This window comes from Alligator mississippiensis, chromosome 1 (assembly GCF_030867095.1).
Source record: "Alligator mississippiensis isolate rAllMis1 chromosome 1, rAllMis1, whole genome shotgun sequence".
NCBI classification, from domain to species: domain Eukaryota; kingdom Metazoa; phylum Chordata; order Crocodylia; family Alligatoridae; genus Alligator; species Alligator mississippiensis.
In genome coordinates this window covers 247,814,546-247,839,602 of record NC_081824.1, presented here as the reverse complement: position 1 = coordinate 247,839,602, position 25,057 = coordinate 247,814,546, and the positions used below count along the sequence as shown (strand labels likewise).

The window sequence follows — 25,057 nt, the reverse complement described above, 5'->3', positions numbered from 1 at the left end:
CAGATCGGGGGCACACACCCCTGGGAGGACTCTGGCACAGCCCCTGCAGCCCTCAGGGGGTGCCAGCAGGCCCCTGATCTGCCTGCTGGCTGACAGGAGCCAGGTGCTGCTGCCTGGGGCCAGCGGGGCCAGGGCCGGGGCCAGGGCAGATCAGCTCATGCGGGGACCTGCTGCCCCAATCCCAAGGCAGGAGATGGTCCCCGCACAAGCTGATCTGCCCCAGGCCCTGCTGGCTCCAGGCAGCAGCACCCAGCTCCTGTCAGCTAGCAGGTAGATCAGGGCTGCCGGCACCCGCAGGAGGGTTGCAGGGGCTGTGCTGGAGTCCTCCCTGGGGTGCTTGCCCCCATCTGCCTGCCGGGTGACAGGACCCGGGTGCTGCTGCCTGGGACTGGCAGCAGCACCCAGCTTCTCTCATCTGGCGGGCAGATCGGGGGCTCACACCCCTGGGAGGACTCTGGCACAGTCCCCACAGTCCTCCTGGGGGTGCCAGCAAGCCCCCTATCTGCCTGCCTGCTGTATTTTATGTTTCCCCATAATAAACTATGGGCGAAACATCGAAATAGTGTCGAAACAGCAAAACAGTTTTGACGAAATGGAACAGTGCTTTTGAAAGGAAATGAAACTTGAAACGAAACACTGTTCCATTGAATCGTCGAAACAGAAGTTGAATCAGAACAGTACTGTTTCACACAGCCCTACAATAGAGCTCCTGCATGCGGCTCAGAAACTTGAGGCAGTTTGAATGTTTTGTACTGTTCTCATTCTTACTCGTTAGGTCCTTTCATGTCAGCTTAACACTGACATGAATAGCAGCCCCAAAACTCATATCTGGGCCTTTCTCTTGCCAAGCAGGTGATTGCCAAGAGTGGGCTGATTGATTATTTTCAAACAATGCAAACAACAATTGCACAACAAACAACCCTTCTTGCTCCATTTTTGGAATGGTGCCTACATTCTGTGATGATGGGCATTCTGCAAATACATAAGATAGCTATGCATATGGTTCCGTTCTGTCAGAGGGAGAATGGGAGAGTTTTACACCACTTGTCAGATCTAAGGTTGGAGGGGAGCAGCTGCCAAGATCAGTATTTTGTGTCTTCTCATTAGTAAGATAAGAAAATTAAATGTAGGCAAAAGTACTGTAAGGTGGATACTTAACTAGTTAGGTCTTCTTGCTCAATGAATATTCATTGATGGCTTGATGTCTAATTGGGGACCGATATAGAAGCAGATTCCCCGGGGGTCTCTCCTGGGCCTGGTATTAATTAGCATCTTCATTTAAGATTTGGAGGATGGAATTGAGTGCACGCTTGGATATTTGCATAAGAAACCAAGATGGGTGGGGTTGCAAACACTTTGCAGGATAGGATTAGGATTCAGAATGACCTTGGGGAAAATGGAAATATGACTTGAAATTAATCAGATGAAATCCAATAAGGATAAAGGCAAAGTCCTCCAGTGGAACAAAACAATCACAAGGATAAATTGGGGAATGACTGACTTGGCTGCAGTACTGTAGAAAAGGACCTGGGGGTGAAAGTGGCTGAATGGGTCAATGACATGTTCTTCCTGCAAGAAAAAGCTAATACAACCCAGTCTGCTGTTAACAGGAATGCCACTTACAAGTCCAGGGAAATTATTCTTTTGCTATTTTTGGCATTTGTGAGGCCTCTGGACACTGCCCTTCAAGAAAGATGTGAACAAATTGAAAAGAATCTGGCAGAAAGCAGCAAAATTTATTGTGGTCTGGAAAACATGACATAGGAGAAATTTTTGGAAGAATTGGGAGCTAAGAGTTGGGACAAGAGAAGGACTAAGAAGGGATTTGATGACAGTCTTCAAATACCTGAAGGGTGTTTATAAAGCAGATGATGATACACTATTATTTGTGGCTACAGGGGACAGTTAAAGGAACAACAGCCTTAAGCTGCAATGAGGAAAATGTAGGTTGGATATTAGCAGAGGCGGATCCAAGAGGTTGTGGTGGCTCAGTTGCCCTCCACCCCTTTCAGCTGATTCATTGGCATGTCAGCACCCCTCCTGCCAGAACTCTGTACATGCCATAGGCTCTCTGGCTCACCAGCTGATCTGCATGGGTTCTGGTGCTTTGAAGCCCAGAAGGTATGCACTGCTGCTCCTCTACTCTTTTACCCTGTTGATTAATTGAACAGGGGAGGCAGGAGGAGTGGGAGAGGTGGGGTGGAAGGTAGGAAGCATAAACAGCAATAGCACTCACCCTTCAGGCTCCAGAGCTGCGTGAAAGTAGAAGCTTTGGCTAGAGCCCATGCAAATCAGCTGGTGAGCTCAGAAAACTTATGGCAATTGTGGAGATCAGCAGGTAAGGTCAAAGAACTCACTGCATACATGCCACATAAATCTGCAACCCTCTTGCTGCAATCCTAGATCTGTCCATGGATGTTAGGAAGAACTTTAACTATGAGGGTGACTTAGCATTGGACCAGGTTACCAGAAGTGGTTGTTTAGTCCCCACACTGAAAATTTTTAAAGCCCAGGTTAGGTAAGCGCTGAGTTGAGCAGGAGGCTGGGTTAGATGACCTCCTGCAGTCCCTTACAGCCCTATTTTTCTAAGATTTCTGCTACTCTGAAAGTTAAGAGAGTTTGCAATGACAGAGTCACATACTCACGTTATGAAAGGTTTTGTTATACCTGAATCATTTCCAGCCTACTTCATCTCTACCAGGGCAGGAAATTACTTCTCATAAACAAGGGCTGCTCCTCTTCAGCTGTGCAACAGAATCCATGGAAACTAGAGCTAAATTAGCAACCAACAGTGAAGAATTTGTTGAGGGTATTTAGCAATATTCTTAAAACTATCCACAAACTGCCTGACACATGAATACTACTTCTTTATAACTGTTGGAAAACTGTGTGTGTGAACAAACTGCAATATTTGCAGCTGTTCTTTGCAATTATTTGTCTCACTCCAATACAGAGTAGATATCTAAAAACACAAGGTACCATTATTGTTCCTGGGTTACATAAGATATTAAATGCCCCAAATTTATTTGAAAGCTGAAAAACTAAATTAATTTCAGTTACAGACTTTAAATTAATTTTTCCTGAAGAATGTCCATATCAGTAGATTTTTTTTTCATTTGAATTTTAAAAAGAAATATGAACAGAAGTTCCAAACATGATTAATCCTTGTAGAACTCTTAGAATCAGTTTCCTTCTCTCTACTAGATAGTGGGAATGGAGAAAAAGAAGCTATTTTTCCTGGACATAAGTAACCTAAATTGAGCAATTAGTACAATTATGGTATTGTGGCAGGATTCAGCAGGTGGCATTGTTACACAGTCTTCCATGTTTTTTTCTTAGTGTATAATGAGGCATTAAGTCTTGAAAAGACGCTGTGCAAGGTTTTGTGCAAAGCAGCATGGTAGAGGAGGGGGAAGGGAAAGAGTGCTGTGCATAAAGAAGGGGACTTTGCTTTCTGCCTTGGCCTCAGATTAGAATTTATTTTTGAAAGAGAGTCAGTGTTACTCTCTGCAACTTGGGCAACCGGGTTGATGGGTTGATACTGAAAAAAGGAACTGTACTGCATGCTGCTTTGCTCATCTCATTACAGGTATGGACACTTTAATGAAGCAATTTATGCTTAAGAATATTCATTGTCCACTATTTACCCTTTTCAAGGAGACTGAACTGTATGGTCCTGGACATCTGCTACTTCTTATAGCAGAGGAACACTGCTGGTATACAAACAGGATGCTGATTGTGAAGGAAAGTCATTCTTTAATATCAGTGCAATCATCATAGCCTTTTCATAACTGATACAAACTATTAAGCAGCCATGACCAACAACATCATAAACCATCCAAACTATGCAAGTCCCACCACCAGCACATGATTACAGCCTTTTGAAATTCAAAACAAGATCCATCCACAGTGATCAAATCTCAGAGGGTCATTTCCCAGGAGGAATACAGCCCTCTTTCTTCTGTTCCAGTTGCTGCAGTATCAGGGCTAGTGCAACAGAAGCACAGACAAAATCTTGTCCTTTCACCTGAAGTTAGCCAGCCACTCCTGGTTACTTGATGGTCAACTTGATAACACCATCCTTCAGCTATTGACCAGATGCAAGAGCATCTCTACCTGATGAGCATCACCCCCAAATACTATACGAGACCAGTTAATCCAGCATGGAGCAAGTTTAACTCATTTGTAAGTGCAAGTTACATATGCCTCTCTGCATAGGAGCCAGAAAGCAGTTTGTTACAGTCACCTGGAATAGAGACTAATTCTTGAATTCAAGCCATAAATAGACTCATGCTTTTAGCTCTGAAAGTCCCTGTTTCAGCCTCTGCAGGACTGGCCACCAACTGCAGACCTCCAAGGAAAACCTGGCAAAGTTTCTTGCTGATCAAGAAGAGGGAGGTGTATGTTTATCTTGGCCTCCATCCCAAGATATGGACCCAGAAATATCACTGGTACACAGGGGACTGTGGGAAAGCAATATATTCTCCAGCCCCCTAGCAGATTCTGAACCTAGCTGCCACTGCTTCAGACAGTCATGCTGGGACACCCAAAAAAGTACTGCTACTGCGATGGTACAGTACAAATACAAGCAAAACCATGGAATTGAGCTGGGGATATGTGCCCAGGATAAACATTTATCCATATATCAGTGTAATTATCTGGTGTATATGCAGCCCCAGGGAAGGGAAAAGCCACTTGCTCCACTATATGTCTTCTCATATTGGATTGGAACATTTAAAACTAGAACAAACAGTAGAAAATGTCCTCATGGCAACAACCTTGAAAAAATGAACTGGATGATGTAACCATAGAGACTAGGTTGGTCAAGACCTGTAATTACAAAACGCACAAGCAGTGCCCAGAGTGCTGATCATCCTCAATTCAGGAAGGTGCCTTTGCAAAGCAGTTTTACTGTGGGGATGGGAAGCATCCAGTCAACATGAAGGATTACGCCAAAAGAAATCTCATGAGGTTCAATAAGGACAAGCACAGAGGCCTGCACTTAGGGCAGTAGAATCCCATGCACCAGTACAGACTGGGGGCTGACTGGCTGGGCAGCAGCTCTGCAGAAAAGGGCCTGGGGGTTATAGTGAGATGGATGAGTTAGCAATATGCCCTTGTTGCCAAGAAGACTAACAGCATACTGGGCTGCATTCGTAGGGACACTGCCAGCAAATCAAGGGAAGTGATCATTTCCCTCTATTCAGCACTGGTGAGGCCACATCTGCAGTGCAGTACTGTGTCCAGTTTTGGGCCCCCACTATAGAAAGGATGTGAATAAGTTGGAGAGAGTCCAGTGGACGGCAATGAAAATGGTTTGGAGGCTGGGGCACATGACTTCCGAGGAGAGGGGCTTATTAAGTCTGCAGAAGAGAAGACTGAGAGGGGATCTGATAGCAGCCTTCAGCTACCTGCAGAGTGGGGCCAAAGAGGGTAGAGCTGAACTGTTCGTGGTGATGACAAAACAAGGAACGGTGGTCTCAACTCGCAACAAGGGAAGTTTAGGTTAGATATTAGGAAGACTTTTCTCACTAGGAGGGTAGTAAAACACTGGAACAGGTTACCCAGAGAGGTGGTGGACTCTCCATCCTTGGAGGTTAAGGCCTGGCTCAACAAAGCCTTGGCTGGGATGAGCTAGTTGGGGATGATCCTGCTTTGAGTAGGGGGTTGGACTAGATGACCTCCTGAGGTCCCTTCCAACCCTCATTTTCTATGATTCTATGAACATCCAAGGAAGGGTTTTTCTGTTGCATATTCAAAGTGGCAAACCAATCGCATCAAGAAAGTCACTTGCTGTTTTTCCTACAGAAATTAGTTTTTTAAAGCAATCTCTCTCCTAGTAAATACAGGGTGCATCTACGTGAGAAGTTTACTACATAGTTGACCAATGAACTTTACAGTAAACATTTCTTAGGGCACACAGAACTAATAAAATCTGTAGCAGGGCGGTCTTGTAAAATACAAGTACTACCCCCACTGCGGAGTTTTTTTGTGAGCAGCAGTGCATGTGTAGATGTTGCCCTGACAGGGAAGATTGCCTCAGTGCAGGGCTAGTCAGTAGGCAGCCCCCATGCTGAGGCACCCTGCACCCTAGCCAGCCGCTCTGCAGCACACGGAGATGGGGGAGCAGCCAGCCCTGAGCTGGCTGCTTCCCTGTCGCCACATGCCTCACAGGGGCTCCACAGCACATGGAGATGGGGGAGCAGCCAGCCCAGGGCTGGCTGCTCCCATCTCAGAGTACCGCTCTGCAGCTGGCTGGGCCACAGTGTGCCTCAGCAAGGGGGCTCTGCAGCACTTGGAGACAGAGGAGTAGCCCTGGGCTGGCTGCTCCCCCATCTCCATGTGCTGCTCCGCAGCTGGCTGGGGCACAGTGTGCCTCTGTGTGGGGGCTGCCTGCCAGCTAGCCCCGTGCTAAGGCACTCTGCACCCCAGCCAGCCCCCCTGCAGCACACAGAGCCCAATCACAGCAGCCCTGGGCTGGCAGGCTGACTCCCTGGGTCCCCTGCCAACCTGGACTACTCTGACCAGGATCCATGTGGTATGCATGAGTAAACTCCGAGGCAATTTGCTCTGGAATTTTTTGCTCCCTAGCACGTGATCAAATGGTACACCCTGGAACAAAAAGCTCTGGATAAGCAATAAGCTCCGGAGTTTATTGGTCTGCAGTAAAAGTACATGCAGACACACCCACAGGGTAAGCTAACAGGCAATCCCCTCCACAGTCCAGCAGTCTCCATGCTACAGATCAGATGAACAACGTGTGGGGTTTTGGACTTGAAACATCCCTCAATAGGACTCAAGGCACCCCTCAGAAAATGCACCCTTCTTTTCTGTAGTCAAAAAATGAATGAAAAACTAATAAATCAGTTTTCCTGTTACAAAGAACTCAGAAAGACCCCAACAAGTCAGAATGTTTTTAACACTCTGGATTCCTATTTGAAATTTCTCATGCTAACATTATGTGGCACCCCTCAATACCCTTGAAAGTATCTCAAGGCACCCCAGGGTGCGGCAAGACCCTCATTGAGAATCACTGGGGTGGACAGTAAGGATTAGCTTTGTAACAGCACTACTAAGAGCAGAATGCAAGACTGAAAGATTTCTCCTAGAGTCCATTTCCCTCGTATACCAAATTTGGGAGGATAAGGAGCAACAGGGGAAAGCTAAGCAGAGAAGATGCTGGGGAAAGGGTAGATTCCTCCAAAGAGATATCCATACAGGTCATGATTTTCAGAGCTGTTGGGACATCTCCTGCTCCCCATGGCTTCAAATGCAGGTTGGACAAGCTCAGTAATTTTGAAAAAAAAAAAAAAAAAAAAATCAGGACCACAGTACCCAGGGGAGTAGCTGCCCACCATCTTAGGCCCTGAGAATAAAACAGCAGCCTGCAATACCTGAACCTTGGTAGATCTTTGTGCTGGGGCAGATGGATTTATCAATACAAAAGGAACCAGCTAGTAATGTTCATCAAGCACAGAAGTTGCTGAGAGCTCTCTGGGTATGTGCAGCTATCGCCAGATGCAGTAAGGCATTTTGATGTTTCCATTACCTCACAGAAACAAGTTTACTTGAGTCCATTAAGGGGCAAACAGGAAACTACTTCATTATCACAGTGTACAATCAGATGTTTGCTGGTGAATCTTACACTCACTCACACCATACTTGCTGGCATCCTGAATCAAAGAAATAAGACACGTCCTGTCACCCTATGGGTTCTGCCTGAGTATTAACTGGGTGAGCAGTTTGCAAAGGAGGAGTGTTCCAAGGACTTCCTTCTTAGTTCCAGGACACCCAACCAGATGAAAAGGCAGGCTCATAGCAGAGAAACATGCTTTTGTGGTGCTGAACACAGAAAAAAAAAAATGTCTTCCCTTCAAAAGGAATGCTTTCAAACCATGGCCTGTTAACTACTTAAATTCCTTGGGTAGGGAACAGGTATCAAGGCATTTAGATGGTATTACAAGCCAGGCATCTTGTGGCCCTTAGGCACAGATTTCCTCAGTCACAAATGCAGTGGGGACCTGCTTTATCCTCCTGAGCAGGAGACCTGCAACAATCAGAAGCAGTCATATCAATGTATGTGCAGGAAAGGCAGAGAGGGACCCCGGCAAAGCAGAACCATAAGGAATCTTGGCCCTTTCAGCACAGCACGCATTAGATGACAACGCTTCTTCCACTGCGGGAGCTTCCTCGATCCTGCAAGAGAAAACGACACACTCAGAACTGTGATGGGAAGCACAGAAAACTTAGAGAGCTGAGGGGTACAGCAAGATGCTTCATATCTGCACTAGTGCCAGGGCTGAATCTGAGGAAACTTAAAAGGGGGAAAACTTCTCCCTGTAGCATGGGGAAGAGTGAAGGGAACTGTGAGGCATGACCTATCTGAGAACAGCCCTATATCTTAGTGTCCCACACAAGTGAATTGGGGGTCACTGAAAAACTGAAAGGTGTAAAAATAATTAGGGAACAAAACTGGATAAAACTGGAGTCTGGGAATGGGCTATGAGGTCTTCCATACAGATTGCCGGTTCAAACCACATTGCAGGCTGAAGAAGGAAAACGGAGTGAAAGACTGTTCAGTGCCTTATGTGACAACTTCAGTTTTAGGTGGTGCTGTACTGAAGCTAGCCCAGGAAACACACAAGAGGCATGGTCTTTGGGCCTCTCTCTATCTCTTTGTAATATCTATTCTCAAACCAAGAGTATAACTGAGAGAGATCCAGTAAAAAAATATCACCAAAGAATCCTTGCCTCTTTTATATTTCCTGGACCATCATGGCCACAACATCACTCTAGCCCTACTACCACATGGAGTATATCGAAATTTGCAATTTACAAGGGGCCTAGATGTGAAGCAGGGCAATATGTGCTTGAAAGCTTGGCTAATATCCGTCCCAACTATGCAGTTGGTCCAATAAAATAATAATGCCAAAAACCCCTCGCCTTCAGTTCTCCGTATAGGTTCTTGTGAGCTAGATATCCTTACTAGAATGGTTTGGCATCTTTAAAAAAAAAAGAGGCCCACTAATATAGGAACTTAGATACGACTCTGAGCACTTATGTTTGAAAATTGTGGCCATATAAAAAATCTTAATGGTATTTATAAAGGTATGCTAAATTGTGTTTCTAACATCATGATTCTCAACCAGTTTGGACCGGAGTTGCCTCTTATCAGACTCAAGGCACCCCTCTATAACTTTGTGAATTGAATCGCACCCAATTTCAAAAGCTAATTTATAGATTACAGTACTTGCCACCTTACAGGGCCAGGGCTGGCAGTGGGGATAGGGGATCATCTACGCAGAGACAAACCTAAGTCTGCTCTACCTGCTTAGTTTAGCTGCTTACCCCCTCACACCTCACAGGACCCTTCAAAAAGGTCTGTCAGCATGCCCTGGCACCTTAGCTGAGAATCACTGCTCAAACAATATATATATATATATTTTTTTTTTTTATTTTTTTTTTTACATGGAAGTAATAAGCATAGGAAAGACGGAAAGAAAGCAACAGGGAAAAAAGGGGGTTGATTATGGGGGACTCTCAGCACATCTAACTTGGAGACCTCCTTCTCAAGCCCCAGGAGGAACCACCTATTTATCTGGGACAGACCACCACCATCAGTCAACATGCAATCAATTCAGCACCTTCTTCCCAATCTCCTCAGGCAAGCTGCAGGGTACCCAATGCTCCCTGACCTCTACCTTGACATTTCCTAGACTGCAGTGTGTACACAGCACCCATTAAAGCAAACCTGTCAGAGAGAAACAGTGAGGACTCACCGATTGCTGCCCTGTGCTGTTTCTGGGCTTGCCACTCTTGGTTGGGATGATCTCCAGTGAGCGGTAACTGGGAGGTTTGTCTTCGGGCCAGTTTGGGGAACGGTGGTGGCGTGGCCTGCGGGTTGCTGGGGAATGCTCCCGCTCATCCATAGAGCTCCATGACTCTCTCCCTGATGGCGGAGAGTAGCTGCGAGGCCGCCGCCGCTTCCAGTTCTCTGAATTGTTGCTCCGTCTGGTAGGGCGCTGATGGTTTCGTCTCCCTGAGGTCTGGGGCCTTGAGTCATAGTGGCGCCCTGAGTGCCCCCTGGTTTCTCCCTCCCCAGAATAGGAGTTGAAGTTGCCACCATTCCTACCCCTTTCTGGCTGTCTTGTAGGTGACGTGTCCCGTCGGGAGCTCTGGCGTCTGCTATTGTAGCTGGCATCCCTCTGCCTTCGAGGATGCTGGTCTCGCCACCTGTCCCAGGACCCCTGCTCATAGGTGGAGTAGGAATCTCCATCCTGAGACTGGTGTCGCCTCCTGTTTTCCCTCTCATCTTCTGTTGCAGAGTCCCAGGATCCTGCGGTCCGGGCAGTTCGCTGCAGGCGTGACGAGCTGCTGGTCCTCTGTGAGGAAGGGGCACGCTCGATGATGGGAGGCAGATGGATTACTCTACGCTCCACGATCTCCGAGTTCAGGGAGGAAAGGATGCTGGAATGCTGGCCAGCCCCAATTTTTTGGGAGGGTGGCAAGGGTTGGGAGGGGTTGAATTTTTGGATCTCAGATTCCAGATAGTCCAAGACCCTGTTGCTGGGAGGCAAATGCCCCTGTGATGGCACCATGGGGAGGCTGCTCTGCAGAGAGACATCTGTGGATACAGGACAGATGGAGCAGTAGTGTGAGATGTCTCTCTTGCTGCTAACATCCAAAAGGGTCTGAACCAGGAGATTAGAGTCTCTTTTTCCTCCTTACCCACCCCTTCATTGTGACCTTCTTGCTCCCTCACTTCACCACATCGAGGGGACCAAAGACAAACTACCAATGGGTGAGAGCATTATCTATGCTCTGGGGAATTTAAGCAGCAAGAGATCATGAATAGTATGTGTACATGTATCCTTGATGCTCTCAAACATGTCCTGACCCTCTGCCCTGGCCCTGGAAGTGAGGCAGTGAAACTGTTCTGGACCTATCCCCTATTGCTACTCTCAAGTGTGCAGGAGACAAGGAGCCAGGGAATGGTGGTGAGCCTACTCTCACAGTACCTTCATCTCCTCATTTCCAGATCTAGCGTATGCAAGAGGGAACAGGGCATGCTTGAGAGCGGTACCTACTCTGTTGGGTACTTCCTAGGATTGCCAGTCTAGGAACCATTCTTCTGATTTAGGGCTGGACAACTAAGCAGCCAGGGGCCATGGGACTTCAGGCTGTACCTTCCCCCCGCCACTGCAGTATATGTGCAGGCAGCCCTACTCCCTCCTCACTCACATTGCTGTTCTGCATGTGAGCTGCCCCCTGCTCAGCTCCCTCACTGCACAGTGCTGTGGGCTCCCCTAGTGCTGTGGACTTCACCACTCCATTCACTGAAGCGGGAGCAGGAAGCAAAAACTGAAGGAGGAAAGAGACCCTGGCTGCAGCAGGAACCAGAGCAATGAGGGGGATGTTGGCTTGGTAGGGGCTCAGGGGCTGCACATTAGCCCCTTGCAAGCTGCATGCAGCTTGGAGGCTGCCAACTGGACAACTCTGTTCCAATTTATATATTCGGAGGAGAGTCCATTTTCTGTAGGGCTACACTTCCTTATGGGCTACATCAAAAACCAAAAGGGAATGCCTTGGTTCACACAACAAATATTGTTAAGCTGGAGTTAAATACAAACTCTATTCTCTTACAGTAGTGATTAAAAGATTTGGAGATTAAAAGTAGGGGAGCAGGCTGAAAACTAATTTAAATGAAAATTAAGAGCAAAAAAAAAAAAAAAAAAAATGGAGAAGAATGGAAATACACAGACTCAAGGCAGCCCCAACTCCACCCTTTCCCTCTGTCAGTATGCACCCGTGTTTTGATGCCTGCATGAAAGCTGTCAGACTACCCACATTGTACATCACGGTGGCTCAGTCTCAGACTCATTTTAGTAATAAGCTGATAGAGCACACCATGTCTAGAAATCTAAGTGTAGCCACAAAACTGGGAGCTGTAGGAGTTAACTGACTGGCTATCCAAAGCTAACATGCACAGGAGTAAGGTAGGCAAAGTCAGTCATAAAATATCACTGATTACATATTTCCAACAGTGAATGCAGAATCTATTAATCATACTTCTTGAAACTACAACAAAAGATGCTTTTTAGTACAGACATATAGTTGGTGGAACTGCTTTGTAAAACTTGTTTCAAGCTGACTGTGAACAAAAGCAGCATTAAAGTTATTTGGGAGAAAGTTATGCTGCTCTCCCCTATTTTCTGAATGTTTATGTATTTTGTTTTATTTCCCGTAATAAATACTTTCCTGCTTTGCTATGGTTAAAAACAACAAAACACATTTGTCTTATTTTTCCTTGCAAATGTGTCAAAAACTGAAATCTTAATTCACTTTGGGGAGGAGGCCACCTAGAAAGAGATTGTAATCAGAGACATTAAGTTTCAACTCCTCCTTTGTTTCCCAGTTACACATAATATTGGACGTCTTCTCTCCAGTGTCATTGGAGAGAAAGCTATTTGTTCTCAGTCATTTATGCAGACTAGCACCACACAAACAAGTTGTGCTCCACTTAACTGTGTCAGTGTCTGCTATAAGGGATGGATCATGACAAACACAGCAGGACAGAGACTGTATTCTTTCCTCCCTTGGGAATGAAATGGCTGAGGGAGTGCTTACAGTCACTTCAGCATAGTTCAGAGCTGGCTGCAAGCCAGCTACCCATAGGAATTTATCTGTGACATCGTGGAGCTTGGCACAGATCACCTCAATGTTGTCACCTAGCTTCTCAAGCCGGTTTTTGCAGCCTGTGCCGACTTCTGGGCTGGTGTGGCCACACTGCTAAGAGTACTCAGATTTGCCAGTTTAAAGTTAATGCTGGTAAGTGTACGCTACACTGCAGTTAGAGCAACAATTCGGTGAAGATGCATCTGAATCATGGCAGTAATGTCTTTCTACCACACCAAGGCCTACAGGCTACAATCAAGCCATTAGACCCCAAGGAGTGGCCCAGTTCAGTTTACCAGCCTTCTCTCTCTGCAGAGACACCCAAGGCCTCACCTCGTTGCAGCAGTGGGTTTAGCTGGTAGGTAGAGAGTTGGGAGTTCTTGTCACCTCCCACGTAGAATGGAGATTGTGACATCCATGGCACAAGGGAACGAGTCTGCTTCAGGAACCGGTGTCGTGCCAAAACTAGGAGGGAAGAGACAGGTTTAAAGAACCTATCCCCAGTACCCATCCCTGCAGCCCACACCAGCTAGCTTTCCTTCATAGGTGGCTGCATGTGGATGTCAGCTATAGATAGACAGTTAAGAAAGCAACAGCATAAACAGCCCTCTTCATCATGGGGCAAACCTGAAACAAAGAGGAAAAGTTTCCACCATGGAATGAGATGCCACAGAGCTGAGGTTGTGATCCAGCCAAAGGCATCTGGGAAAGTTTCAATGTCATTGATAGTTACAGACTGTACCTTTAAAACATGAAGGGTATTTTTACACATGCGGCAGGGAGGGTGCTTTAATTAGAGTGGCTCTGAGCTTTACTTAAAGGGCTCCACTGCCATTTTGAACCACGGGGACAATGATACACGAGATGCAGAGGCTGCTGGAGCACACGAATCAGCATGTTCCAGCAGACTCGATTAATTGAGTCTGCTCCGATGTGCTATAATTACAATGTGTCGGAGCAGCCTCCCCTCATGTCTACAGGCACAGTCTACTTTCTTTTTTGCTAGGGGCTGGATGGTGAAGAGGTTAATGCTATTCCCTTTCTTTATAGTGCCAGGCACCTTCTTTCTTCTTAACCCAGTTCTACTTCCCTAAGCCTCATCTTATTGATGCCAATTTCCATTTCCCTTTTTCTGTCCAGACTTGCAGTAAAAGGGGTCACAATGAGCTCCTTGCCCCCTTCCATGCAGACTTTCCAAATCTAGCCATTCCATCATCCACAGTATATCTGAAAAGCCACCCTTTCTTCTCTCCCTCAAAGCTAATGGCACTGAGCTCCACCCTGCCCTACTTTTGTCTGCATTATTTCAACCTCCCTCATTCTGGCCTCCCTGACACACTTGCTGCTCCCTTTATAGTACACATGCTAGAATTATCTTCCCTGCTCATCAGTTTGTCTTTCTCCAACCGCCTCCCAGCTCTGAGTTCAGTGATTTTGGGGAAAAAAAAAATAATTCCCCTGTTCCACCACATAGAATGTAATCCCGTGGGTACGTGAGGAAGATTCACTTTTCATCTTTTAAAGGTTGTAGAGACACTAGTCCTAATTCTAGAGTGAGAAATGCTGGTGTGAGAGAGTTGGAAAATAGGTGCATGTGGCAGAACTTGGCCTTGTTTGGCATTTGACAGACATGGAGAACAAGCATCATTTACTTCAGCAATGGAGTGGGAGAGGTTTGTAGGAGAAAAAGGCAGCAGAAAAGAAGACATGTCATGCACACATGCCTTCACCCTGAGGGTGAAGTTACATGTTAAACTTACACCATGCTAAGGGTACTTAAAATGCAACCATCTGCACATTAAAGCTCATTAACTCATGCAAAATGCCTTCTGAGCATCTCAAAGTTAAGCCACCTCAGGCAAGGATTAACTCTGGGCTCTGCTAGTTAGCTCACATTAGGGTAACTTCAGTCTGCTCCATGGAGAAAAAAAAAAAAAAAGAGCCATTTGCAATCCTACAGCATCCCAGGATGCACTACTCCATACACCACCCCCCACCACTACCCAGAGCAGGGGTACAGCCCAGGCATCCTGGCTTCTAGCCATGGACCTGCTCACCAGCCCACCAGTGGCATGTCAGAGCTGTGCAACCAAGAAGCCATATTAATGTGCCATCACTCACAGCATGTTCTAGGGTTAAACTTTAACACCACTTAACATTCCACAGATTTAGTATGGTCTAAGTGTAACATGTAATTTCACCCTCATCTTTTATGCCAAAGGTCTTGTGTGAGAGCTATGGGAAAGGCAGCTGTTTGCAAGAGGGATAAGTCTAGTCCATTATACTTTGGTTTTATATCCAAAATAAACCCTCCAAACCATGCAAAACTCATTCGATTTTATGACCAAAATCAACACTAAGCCTAATAAGGACCTGGGCTTTGAAATAACAGTTACCTACACATCAGTGGCACCTTGGCTTATTTCAGAAGATGTAGAGCACCCTCTTGTGGCCTGTATTTGCCAAGAAACTATAAATTTCACCCTTGCCATACATTTCTTTTAGTGGGAGATTTTCATCTGAAGAGACCATATACTTTTGTTATACTGTAGACACATCAAAACTGTCCTGTATTTTATGGGATACTGGGACTTTTTGAGATGCCTCCAGAAACCCAGTCTTTCTTTGCTGAAATATACTAGACTCCTCACACAGAACACTCAGCAATTAATAACAGAAAGGAAAAAAAAGAATGGAGCATGAGATGGCATGGATTGTGTGGGACAGCAGGCCAAAACCGCCTCTCCTCCCACTGAATACGTTGGAGTCTATGTCCCCCAGATCCCAACATACAGAGAAAGAGAATGATCTGTGCTCTTCACCATGGAACCAGACAGCAGCAGAACAGACCATGCTCTACTGACCACATGAGTTAGGAAGGGCAGGACAGGAACAAACAGAGGCCCTCCAGACTATCTGAAGATCCCAGCTTAGAGAAGTGAGAACCTACCCACATCCCCCCTCAGGTAGGGGCACTACAAGAATCAGAGAAAGGAAGAGGGGTCTTTATTCTTCAGACCCCCGCCCCCGCCATCTTCCAGGGCCTGAAAGAAGATGAGCAGCAATATTCCCCTCGGGGACACCAACATCCCTACCAGATTTCAACCTTTGCCCTCAACTGTTTCACTTTAGAGCCCTTAAAACAGTCGTCATAATATTTTAACCCACTGAAGAAGGACTGCACTATGCACACCCCACACCAAAAAATAGCTGAACAAACTATTTTGGGGGCTAGCTCCTCTGCTTCCCTTAGCCTCTGGAAATTTGCCAATCCCAACCCACCTTTAGCCATGTGTCTCTGAAAGGATATCCTAAAAAATGGCAGCTCCTTACTCACCAATCTGCTCCCAGTGGTAATCGGCGTCACTTCAGCTGGCAAGCCTGACTAATACAAGCCTTTGATGCACCTTATTTTTATTAACCCAGCAGAATGTGCATGGGTAAGTGGGGATATGGTAACAAAAGCTCCTGTTCCTGAGGGCCAAGCTGCCACAGTTTAGCTTCCAGTTATTATGAAGAAAGAGCAAGCACATAGGCAGCCCCCATGAAGCAGCTAACATTTAGTAAACCCCTTGCTCCTCTTATTCAATGGCAAGTTGCTGTGTGGGGAGAAAGAAAGGAGCTGGTGGCAAGGACAGAGACAGGGTTGCAAGGTGTGGAGGACTCCTTTGGAAGTGGAGGGGCAAGGTGGAGGGCATGGGAGCCATTTTTTTAGACCCCCTTCTCTCACTGGAAGGTTGATGATGTGAGTATAACAGAGCGTCACAGACTAGCTTGCTTCCAAACACATGGTTGAAGCAGGGCTAAACATGTTATGCAAGACACATTTCATGTTGCCAAAAGCAACAGCACAGGGGATATATATATATGCACCCATACATTCGTCTGCTCCTCACCTTCTTCATTGCAGCAGCACCGAGTTGGGCAGCAGGGACACTGGATATGGCAGCAGCAGTATTGGGGACAACACTGGCAACAGCACACCCCAATCAGCAAGAGCAAGAGGAGACCACCAAGAACGATGAAGATCACGGTTAGCCAATCTGACGTAGGGGAGAAGGGAAGACAGTGTTTGAGAGAGAGAGAGAGAGAGAGAGAATTTTTAGAGATGGTTGTGATGGGATATGGTAAACAGTAGGAGTGACAGGAGAACAGACCACTGGCACTTACGTAAAACAATTAGCTTAACCTCTTTGTCAGGGTCACCAGATGTGTCTCCTGGAGCTTCAACAATACAGTAGTACATTCCATGGTCCCACCACATTACTTCATTAATCACAAGATCTGCTCCTAGAGGAGAGAGAGAGAGAGAAAATGCTAGGAGCAATGGGCACTTTGGGGCTGACACTGCTCTCAGACCCTAGCGTAACAAACACTTGTGCTGCAGATGACACAGAAGAGTGCTTGGTGTTTGCAGCTTTGATAGGGGGCAGTGCCCTTCATCTTCAAATAACACAGGACACTGAACTTTAACTTGAGCAATGGCTCCTCTAGTAGGTAAAGAAGTATATCCCATATCTTCTGTGTCAATAAGGCAACATGACTAATAAGTAGTACACTATACCCTGTCTCTGCTGCAAACACCACAAAACCTCTGTTGTACACGCTTGTCTTGCTTCTTAGGTTTTCAGCTCATCATTTCTCTTCCCTCAAAAGAATCATCTTCTGGTTTGACCCTGATGGTCAGGGTGCTCAGTCAATCACATCACAGCAAGTTACTGAATGAGAAGAAAAATATCCCTGATATCACACTTCCTGTCCACTTCAGATCTAGCCACTGATGCACCAAGGCTGGTGTCCCAACATCTCTCAATTATGCCTAATCAGGACAGGGGGACATTGGGTGCCTATACATGAGCAGCAAAGCTGCTCTGATGCACTGGAATTCCAGTGTGTTGGAGTAGACTTGATTAATTGAGTCTACTGGAGTGTGGCATTTGCCATCCTCCAGCTGCCTCCAGCATCTTGTGTATTAGCATCCCCGGAGCAGATATAAAATGCTCATTAAGCCCGGTAAGTGAATTGCAGTAGTGGCTACCAACTACTTCTTCAAAAGAAAATGAAACCCACTTAAAAATGGCCAATTACTCAAAACTCTAGAATGAGAAAAATTATAGAAAATTGTAAGAATCATAGAGAAGTAGGGCTGGAAAGGATGTCTATAGGTCATCTAGTCCAACCCCCTACCTGAGGCAGGTTCATACATATCCAAATCATTCTATACAGATCTCTTAGTAAAACTATTGTCAACCCTGACACAGCACAAGATGTAATGCTTTAACCTGCCATACACAAAGCAAGGGGACCATGACAGCCAAAATCCTGCTTCTGTAAAAGGCTGTTAATATATGCTCAAGAGATCCCAGGAAGAAGATCACACTCCTTTTTACAAAGGAAAGAAAAAAAACCCTACAATCTGTACCAATCATACCTTGGGCTAAAATTCCTTCCTGACCCCAAATATAGCAATTGGTCTGACCTTGAGCAGAGGGGCAAGACCCTCTAGCCAGTAACCTCCCGCTTTAAGTCCCAGTAAAAGCATTGGCTCACCCCATTCAAAATCTTTAGCCTTGGCTGCAGCCAATATCCATGCAATGCCATAAACACTAAGCTGTAGTACTCAGTTTACCATGCCAGATGTCTGAGTGCCATTATCTGAGCTCTTGCTTAGGGAGTTGTAAACATAGTTCAGTGATACTCTTTAGCAGGAATCTGGCTACAGCTCTGGCTCATAGACTTGTGTAAGTCACAGACACAGCTGGCCACACTCATACTTCACTAAGTGATTTCAGGCAGGCAGGCAAGATGTTAGACAGTTACTGCATTTGCATACCTCCTTTATAGGCCCCTAATCAGCTGGTGACTTACGGTTCTGAATGGTGATCTTGCGCTGTCTGTAATCTGTGCCAAGCACAGGCTCATTCTGTCCACGTTTCTGAATGATGTTGCGGCCCTCCCGCTGACTATCATTGCAGTCATCTGATGGGTCCTGGCCAAGAGCTAAACCAGCCTGGTAGGCTACAAATAAACCATTTTACACCACTGAAATAGCAGCAATGATCTCAGTCCACCTTTAAGCGAAAAGCTCATCTTGATTTGCCACAAAGGGTGCAGTTAATCTCACATCCCTGTGTAATGAGCAAATATGCACTCAGACCCACCATGTTTGGTCATATAAAATGGAATAAGGAAGCAAATCTTTTACAGAATCAAATAAAATGAGTGGAGATGAAAAGTTGAATTCTCTCTGCCTAGCTCAGAGTGCAGGTACTGCAAAGAAGAAAAATCTTGCAACCACTGTGCTTAAGACAATGGGAAATCAGGAAGGAGGGGGAAGGGGGGAAAAAAAATAAATCAGTCCTCCGTGTGTAGAAGGAATCAAAGACATACAGCCCATTGGAACAACTGAAGCAACCTCAACTTAAAAAAAACCAAACCCACAACTTGGGTGGGTATAAACAAAACCACACAGATTTTGCCTTCTTTTTCCCCAGCCTTTCTATGACACCTGGCTTGTGAGCAGGGAAAGGACTGTGTCTTTCCAAAGATATGCAATGGAGGGGAACCTAATTAATAGACCTGGGGGGAAATGTGGTAGTTTGTTTTCATACAAATAAAATGCAACTAAGCTAGCAACATAATATAGTCTGGCACTTGCAGGTGACCTGGTGAATTAATCATTTGGTTCATGAAGGGGAATTAATCATACATATTTGCTACCCCATCCCTCTTTAACAGGGCTAGGCTCTTGGGGCTTTATCACAGACAAAAGATGAGGAAAATGGTTATTAAAAAGCTTCTTTGTTTTGACCTTTGGTACTCTCAGTGTAGCCGAGCAGGAGAGAGCATCACTGATAGTAATGTGATTGTTCATGAGTCTTTCTACTTTTATTCCCTTAAAAATGATAGTGCCCGGTCTCTTGCCTTCCAGCTGGGATCATGGGTGCCTATATTTTTCACCCCACCAAAATGGTTCTCAGATGCAGCCTTTTTGCTATCAACCATCACTGCCTGTGGGACTTTTGTTTCCAGCTGCAGAGGCAGAGCTCCGAGCCTCTGGGTTCCATGCCTGCCAGTGAAGGTAGCAGTGCCACTGCCATTGCATACAATGACAAGGGGGAAGATATACAGCTAGCAGTGAGATTTCTGTGGGGTAAAACTGCTCCCTCACTGAGGATCCCTACCACAAGCTGAGTGAGTCCAGGAGGCAGTTGACAGTAGACACCTGAACTCTCCCATACGTCTCCCTCAATTGCATGGGGAATCCCTAGGAGGAGGAATATGGAACTCACAGGCAGAGTAGTAATCAAAGATGGGATCCTTGCAGAAGGATTTGAAGCGCCAAGTCACTATGACATCCTGTAGCTGCGCTGAGGTGCTGTAGTCACACTGGAGGATCACAGATGCAAAGAGCGTGGTGTAACGCTCCTTATCCTGTACTGTGACCAGCAGGGAAAGGCAGCCTGTGGATAAGGACACCAGTCAATGGGAATGGATATCACATAAAGACAGCCATTTGGGAGCAGACCAACAACAGCACCAACATTGTGCCCTTCTATTAAAACTTACCCCCATAGGATATCATAGCATTTCATGCACGGTACTTTAAGGGAAACCTCAGGTGCATTTGCCAGGGATCACACAGGAAGTCAATAGCAAAACCAGGACTAGGACTGGGGACACCTACTCCTCATTTCTTATATATGGCACACATTAGTCCATCTAATCTGGTTCCCATTTGAAGTGACCATTATTGGCCCTAGTCTGACAAAAAAGAAAGCAATGTATGAATGATGCACCCCATAATGTCTTTCTTTGTGTAGTACTAGGACATGGGGAGAAATGTCCACCTGAGCCATGTTTGTGACTCTTCTATGCTCTGAAGCACATGTTCCTACACACATTATCCTACTAGCCTCTGCTTCCCCACTTTTATATATAAACAGTGATTCTCAACCTGGGCACCTGAGAAACTCAAGTGTGTTGCAGAGTGCTGTGCAATATTAGCGCTGTTAGGTGTGCATACATTCTGACCTGCTGTGGTCTTTCTGAGTTCTTTGCAACAGAAGAATTGATCTATGAGTTTGCCATAGTCAAAAAATTAGCAAAAGCCAAGAGCTGAGGGGTGCCTTGAGTCTAAAAAAGTTTGAGAACCACTGATACAAAAGCACCCAATCATTTTTGTATTGTTGGACTATTTGCCACAATATTATCTGGCAGCAACAAGGACATAAAACAATTCTGCTTCTTTCCATAGTTCACTTTAACAGACCAGTTGAAGGCAATCTATTTATCATCAATTGTTCTTTATTCATTAGGTAGCTTTTTGTTGGGGTTTTTTGGTTTTGTTTGCCATCTTCTCATCTCATCCAGGTACCAGTCCCTTTGTGTCATTTTACATCCCAAATAATTGCATTTCCTGAGCAAATTTTTAAAATGTTTCAAATAAGCTATACATAAGCTCAGACATATTCCATTGTTTTCCCTATCAAATGTAAACAAGATAACACACAAAGAGATAGGCTTGTTATAAATAATAGCAAAGCTATCACCAGCGCCCTTAGATAAGGCAATACAAACACTGCGGAAGAAATGTAGGATACAGTACCCCATGTAAGGAAGGGCATGGCAAGGAAAGGATGGAAAAGCTTAAGGCAGAGATTGTCAAAGGCACAAAAGATACCCCAACCATCCTACAACTGAACCTCTGGAAAACATTACATTTATCACAACATTAACACATTAGTTGTGTGATATATTGTAACATGCCACACAAGCAAGCATCTATCATGTGATGAAATGACAAACCAGCCATAAAAGATCTTGCTTGTTAAATGTGGAACATCTTTGTGGCTGGCTTGTATCATCCTTTAATTTGAATGTATGGCATGCATTTTAAATTCATAGTGAGACAAGCCCCTTGCTTTCATTGTCTCAATGTTTCCCTCCATCACTTGCTATCAGCATTAGAGTAAAGGGAGAGTGACTTCACAGAGACATCTGGGTCATGTCTACTATCACCTTTCTTACAGCATCCTCTTAATGGAAGAGTATAAAGTCTTGCAGAAGTGTTGCCAAAACCTTTGTGGAGACAAAGTCCACAGTTTACCACAATTTAGCTAGATGAGGCCAACAAAATGGGACTGAGAGAAGGTAAAGTGTCAGCCTCACTTAGCTATATCACAGCTAAGGCTGTCTCTCACCTCATCCCACCTAGGATTTCACAGCAAGATGACCATCTCACAATGAAAAAAAACACACACATACTTTTTTGCAGTGAAAACAACCATTAGTGACAAAGTATTTAGTTGATTATATATTCAGAGGATCAGACTCTAGCCTCTCCAGTGTTTGATCTACTGATTCTCAATCACGGTTTTGTAAGATCCTTTTAAGGGTGCCTTAGGGTGCCATATAATATTAGCACTGTTAGGTGTGCAAATATCTACACATGATTTACAAGATAATCCCAGAGATTTCAAACAGGAAGCCATAATGTCAAAACCATTCTGACCTCTTTCCAAGTTCTCTGCAACAGGGTGATGATTCTAGTATTTTTCTGTAGTCAAAAAACAATTAAAAAAAAAGATCTGGTTTTAACCAAGAGTTACCTTAAGTTTAAAAAGGTTGAAAACCACTGATCTGGTCAAAACAACAGAATATCCATTTGCCACAACATCCCTGCAACCATCTCTCTCAAGAAGAAATCAGATAGCTAGAATCCATATCATCCATTTAATCTGTATAGAGTTTTGAGAGCCACAAATGTTTTTCAATATCACTGCCTCTGCTTTATAGATGGGGAAAGAGATGAAAAGGTAAGCCTAGTTAAAAATATATATATATGAAGAACCTACAGTACCTCCTCAAAGAGTCAGGATATGGAGGCACTCAGCAGCTCAGAACTATCAGGCTAAGTGAGTCACTGAAAGCCATTTAAGTCAGTTTCAGAGATAGAAAAGCCGCAAGCCTAGTGCCCTATGGAGTATTCTGCCTTTCCTCTCTGCTTGAAAGAGAAGAGCCAGCTACTACCCATCTACTGATACCGCACATGTGAAAGTGAAAATTCACTGCTCTTCCTCATTGATGAAGCCAAATTTTAGCCAGAACACAACATGGTAATGCAGCTCTTAGAAAGCAGCAATGTGCACTCAAAACCCTGCTATTTTGTTTTTTGTACCAGCTCCCTAGAAAAGCTCTCAAACCTCATATGTGAGGCCAAATCATCCAGGAACTGTCCAGCCACCAGCAATCTTCCTAAGATCCTAGGATCCTTGCAGGCTGCTGGATGCCAGAAGGGAACAGGGGAGGGTTGGCAGCAACGATTTCTCAGGAGAGGGCCCATCCCCAGGAAGGCCTCATCTCCCAAGAGCAGCTGGAGCTTGGGCTCTCGCTGCAAAGCACAGTTCAGTGGGGAGCCAAAATAGAGGAGGCCAGTGCCACCACCTCTCCTTCCCCTTCCCCTGTGAAGGGCTTGGCCCCTCTACACAGCAGAGGTGACCTCGCAGAGTTGGACACCCTGCATCGCTCCTTCCCACAGCTACCTGCCCATTTTGGAGAATCCAGCTCAGCCTGGCAAAAACCTAGCACCCACTTCTGTAGCAAGTGGTAGGTGCTGCCCCTGGGGCAAAGGGAAAGCTCCCAAAGAGGCACCCTTTAGCCCCAAAACTGCTAAAGCAAAGGGACTGAGGAGGTGGTGCCCAAGGGCAAAGGGGTAGGAGGGCTGCAAATAGCAGGGGAAGGTTGCAGGGGGCAGAGCCCAGGCTGGCACAGCACCCACCCCCTGCCCACACTCACCTGCAGGCAGCCAGGTGAGGAGCAGCACCTGCTGCAGCCACCAGCTCCAGGCCATGGCACCTGCTTCTTCTGCCTGGATCCCTCACGCAGAGGTCACCCTGAGGCTCCCGGCGGGCCACCTGGCTCTGGCTGAACCTGTACCTGGCGCAGCTAGGAATCCATGCTCCCTACCTCCTCCAGCTTTGCTCACTTCTTCTGCCTCTATTCCCCACCCCCAACTTCCCGCTATTCCTGGCAGCGAACAAGTTCCCCCAGGGAACTGTCCTTCCTCCCCCACACTTCGCCACTCCCTCTCCACCTGCAGTGGCTGTTACTTTCCCTGCCCCTCCTATCTACTATGCACCAAAGATCCTGAAAGTGTTGCACCCTCCTCTCTAAGGCTACAAACCCCTCCTCCTCTTGTCCCTCTTTCACTGTCACCTGCAGCTGCTTCCTCTCTCCCCAGTCACTCCTCCAGGTGAGACTCCGCCTTCCCTTCTTCAACTCAAAGATCCTCCCCAGACAGACCTCCCCGAGCCCTGGTCAGGGCTGCCCATCCCAGCTCATTATTGCCTGAGTGAGTTAAACTGGCATAAGGGCCGCTGGAAACAAAGACCTGGCTCTTAGCCATACTCCTGTGGATCACACCCTCCTTCTGCACACTCACAGATCCAGCTCAGTTAATGTTAGCATAACCCCAGCTCTCAGTGCTTAGGAAGAGCCCTGCCTCCTGGTAGTACTTGGGATTTTTTTTTTAAAGTGTGTTGACATCAGAGGCTCCTCCCAATTCTGCCTTCCTTCCTTATGGGAAAACCACCATGTCTCTGGTTTCACGTAGGAGCAGACACGCGAGCTGAAGGAATCTATAGTTCTGTTTTACCATTCCAACAAAAATGCTTTCTCCTCCTATTCACAAGGTGGGTGTGTGTAATAGGTTTAGGTGCCTTTTTCCCTTTGGCCTCTTTGATAACTGAGCAGTCATGCCCCCTTTAACATCAGAATGTCTGAATGTATCATGACTACTGAGAGACAGACAAGGTTCTTTGGGTAGATGTGATAACTTTTATTAGACCAACTAAATAGAATATTGAACAGAATAGAATATCATGAATATTGACGACGGTAGTCTTGCATTACTATGTCGAGAACTAAAACTACCCCTGCTTTACAGGACCGAGGCAGAGTTTTTGTGCATGGGACCACATGTAAAACACAGGTTTCACATGTCAGACCACACTGCAGAGTCTCAGATGTAGGGCAGCAAAGTAGTTCTAACCCTTGCTAAATCCAAACCTATTGCTGCTACTCCCCCTATGAAGTTCAACAAGTGGAAACTGGCTCCAAACAACTAGAACTAACTACAGTCTGACCCTGAACTGGGACTGGCACTCAGGTGACACCCTTCCCCCTTAAAATGTCCTAAACACAGGGCTAGAGAGTCAAGTTACCTCTCCCCCTGTCTCATTTGCCTTTGTAGCTGCCTCTTCCTGTACTAACAGAACAACAGTGCTCATAGCTCTTGCTGTTCCCACCCCTTGAAATGTAAAACCCCCTGCCCTTACATTCTTTCCTTCCAGAGTCAAGTCACCTCCCTCTATACCCCACC

At 45.9% G+C, this 25,057-nt stretch overlaps 2 protein-coding genes across 3 annotated transcripts in view; one reads left to right on the top strand and one right to left on the bottom strand.

Annotated features, from left to right (window-relative positions):
- Positions 1-24,124, bottom strand: part of ILDR1 (immunoglobulin like domain containing receptor 1) — a 29,569-nt gene extending 5,445 nt beyond the window's left edge. The window contains exons 1-8 of one of the 2 annotated variants that reach the window (XM_006259431.3): positions 23,473-24,124; positions 19,968-20,138; positions 18,544-18,693; positions 16,846-16,965; positions 16,572-16,718; positions 13,009-13,140; positions 9,780-10,624; positions 3,737-8,196 (exon numbers count right to left, since the gene is read on the bottom strand). In XM_006259431.3, coding sequence (XP_006259493.2) covers positions 8,155-8,196; positions 9,780-10,624; positions 13,009-13,140; positions 16,572-16,718; positions 16,846-16,965; positions 18,544-18,693; positions 19,968-20,138; positions 23,473-23,527 — 1,662 coding nt within the window. In that variant the 5' untranslated portion in view covers positions 23,528-24,124 and the 3' untranslated portion in view covers positions 3,737-8,154. Of the gene's footprint in view, positions 1-3,736; positions 8,197-9,779; positions 10,625-13,008; positions 13,141-16,571; positions 16,719-16,845; positions 16,966-18,543; positions 18,694-19,967; positions 20,139-23,472 lie in introns of those variants that run through there. The other variant, XM_019476455.2, reaches the window with a different exon arrangement.
- Positions 24,125-24,290: 166 nt separating this feature from the next.
- Positions 24,291-25,057, top strand: part of CFAP44 (cilia and flagella associated protein 44) — a 67,223-nt gene continuing 66,456 nt past the window's right edge. The window contains exon 1 of the mRNA XM_019476161.2: positions 24,291-24,368. The gene's annotated coding sequence lies outside the window, so the exon portion shown is untranslated. The remainder of the gene's footprint in view (positions 24,369-25,057) is intronic.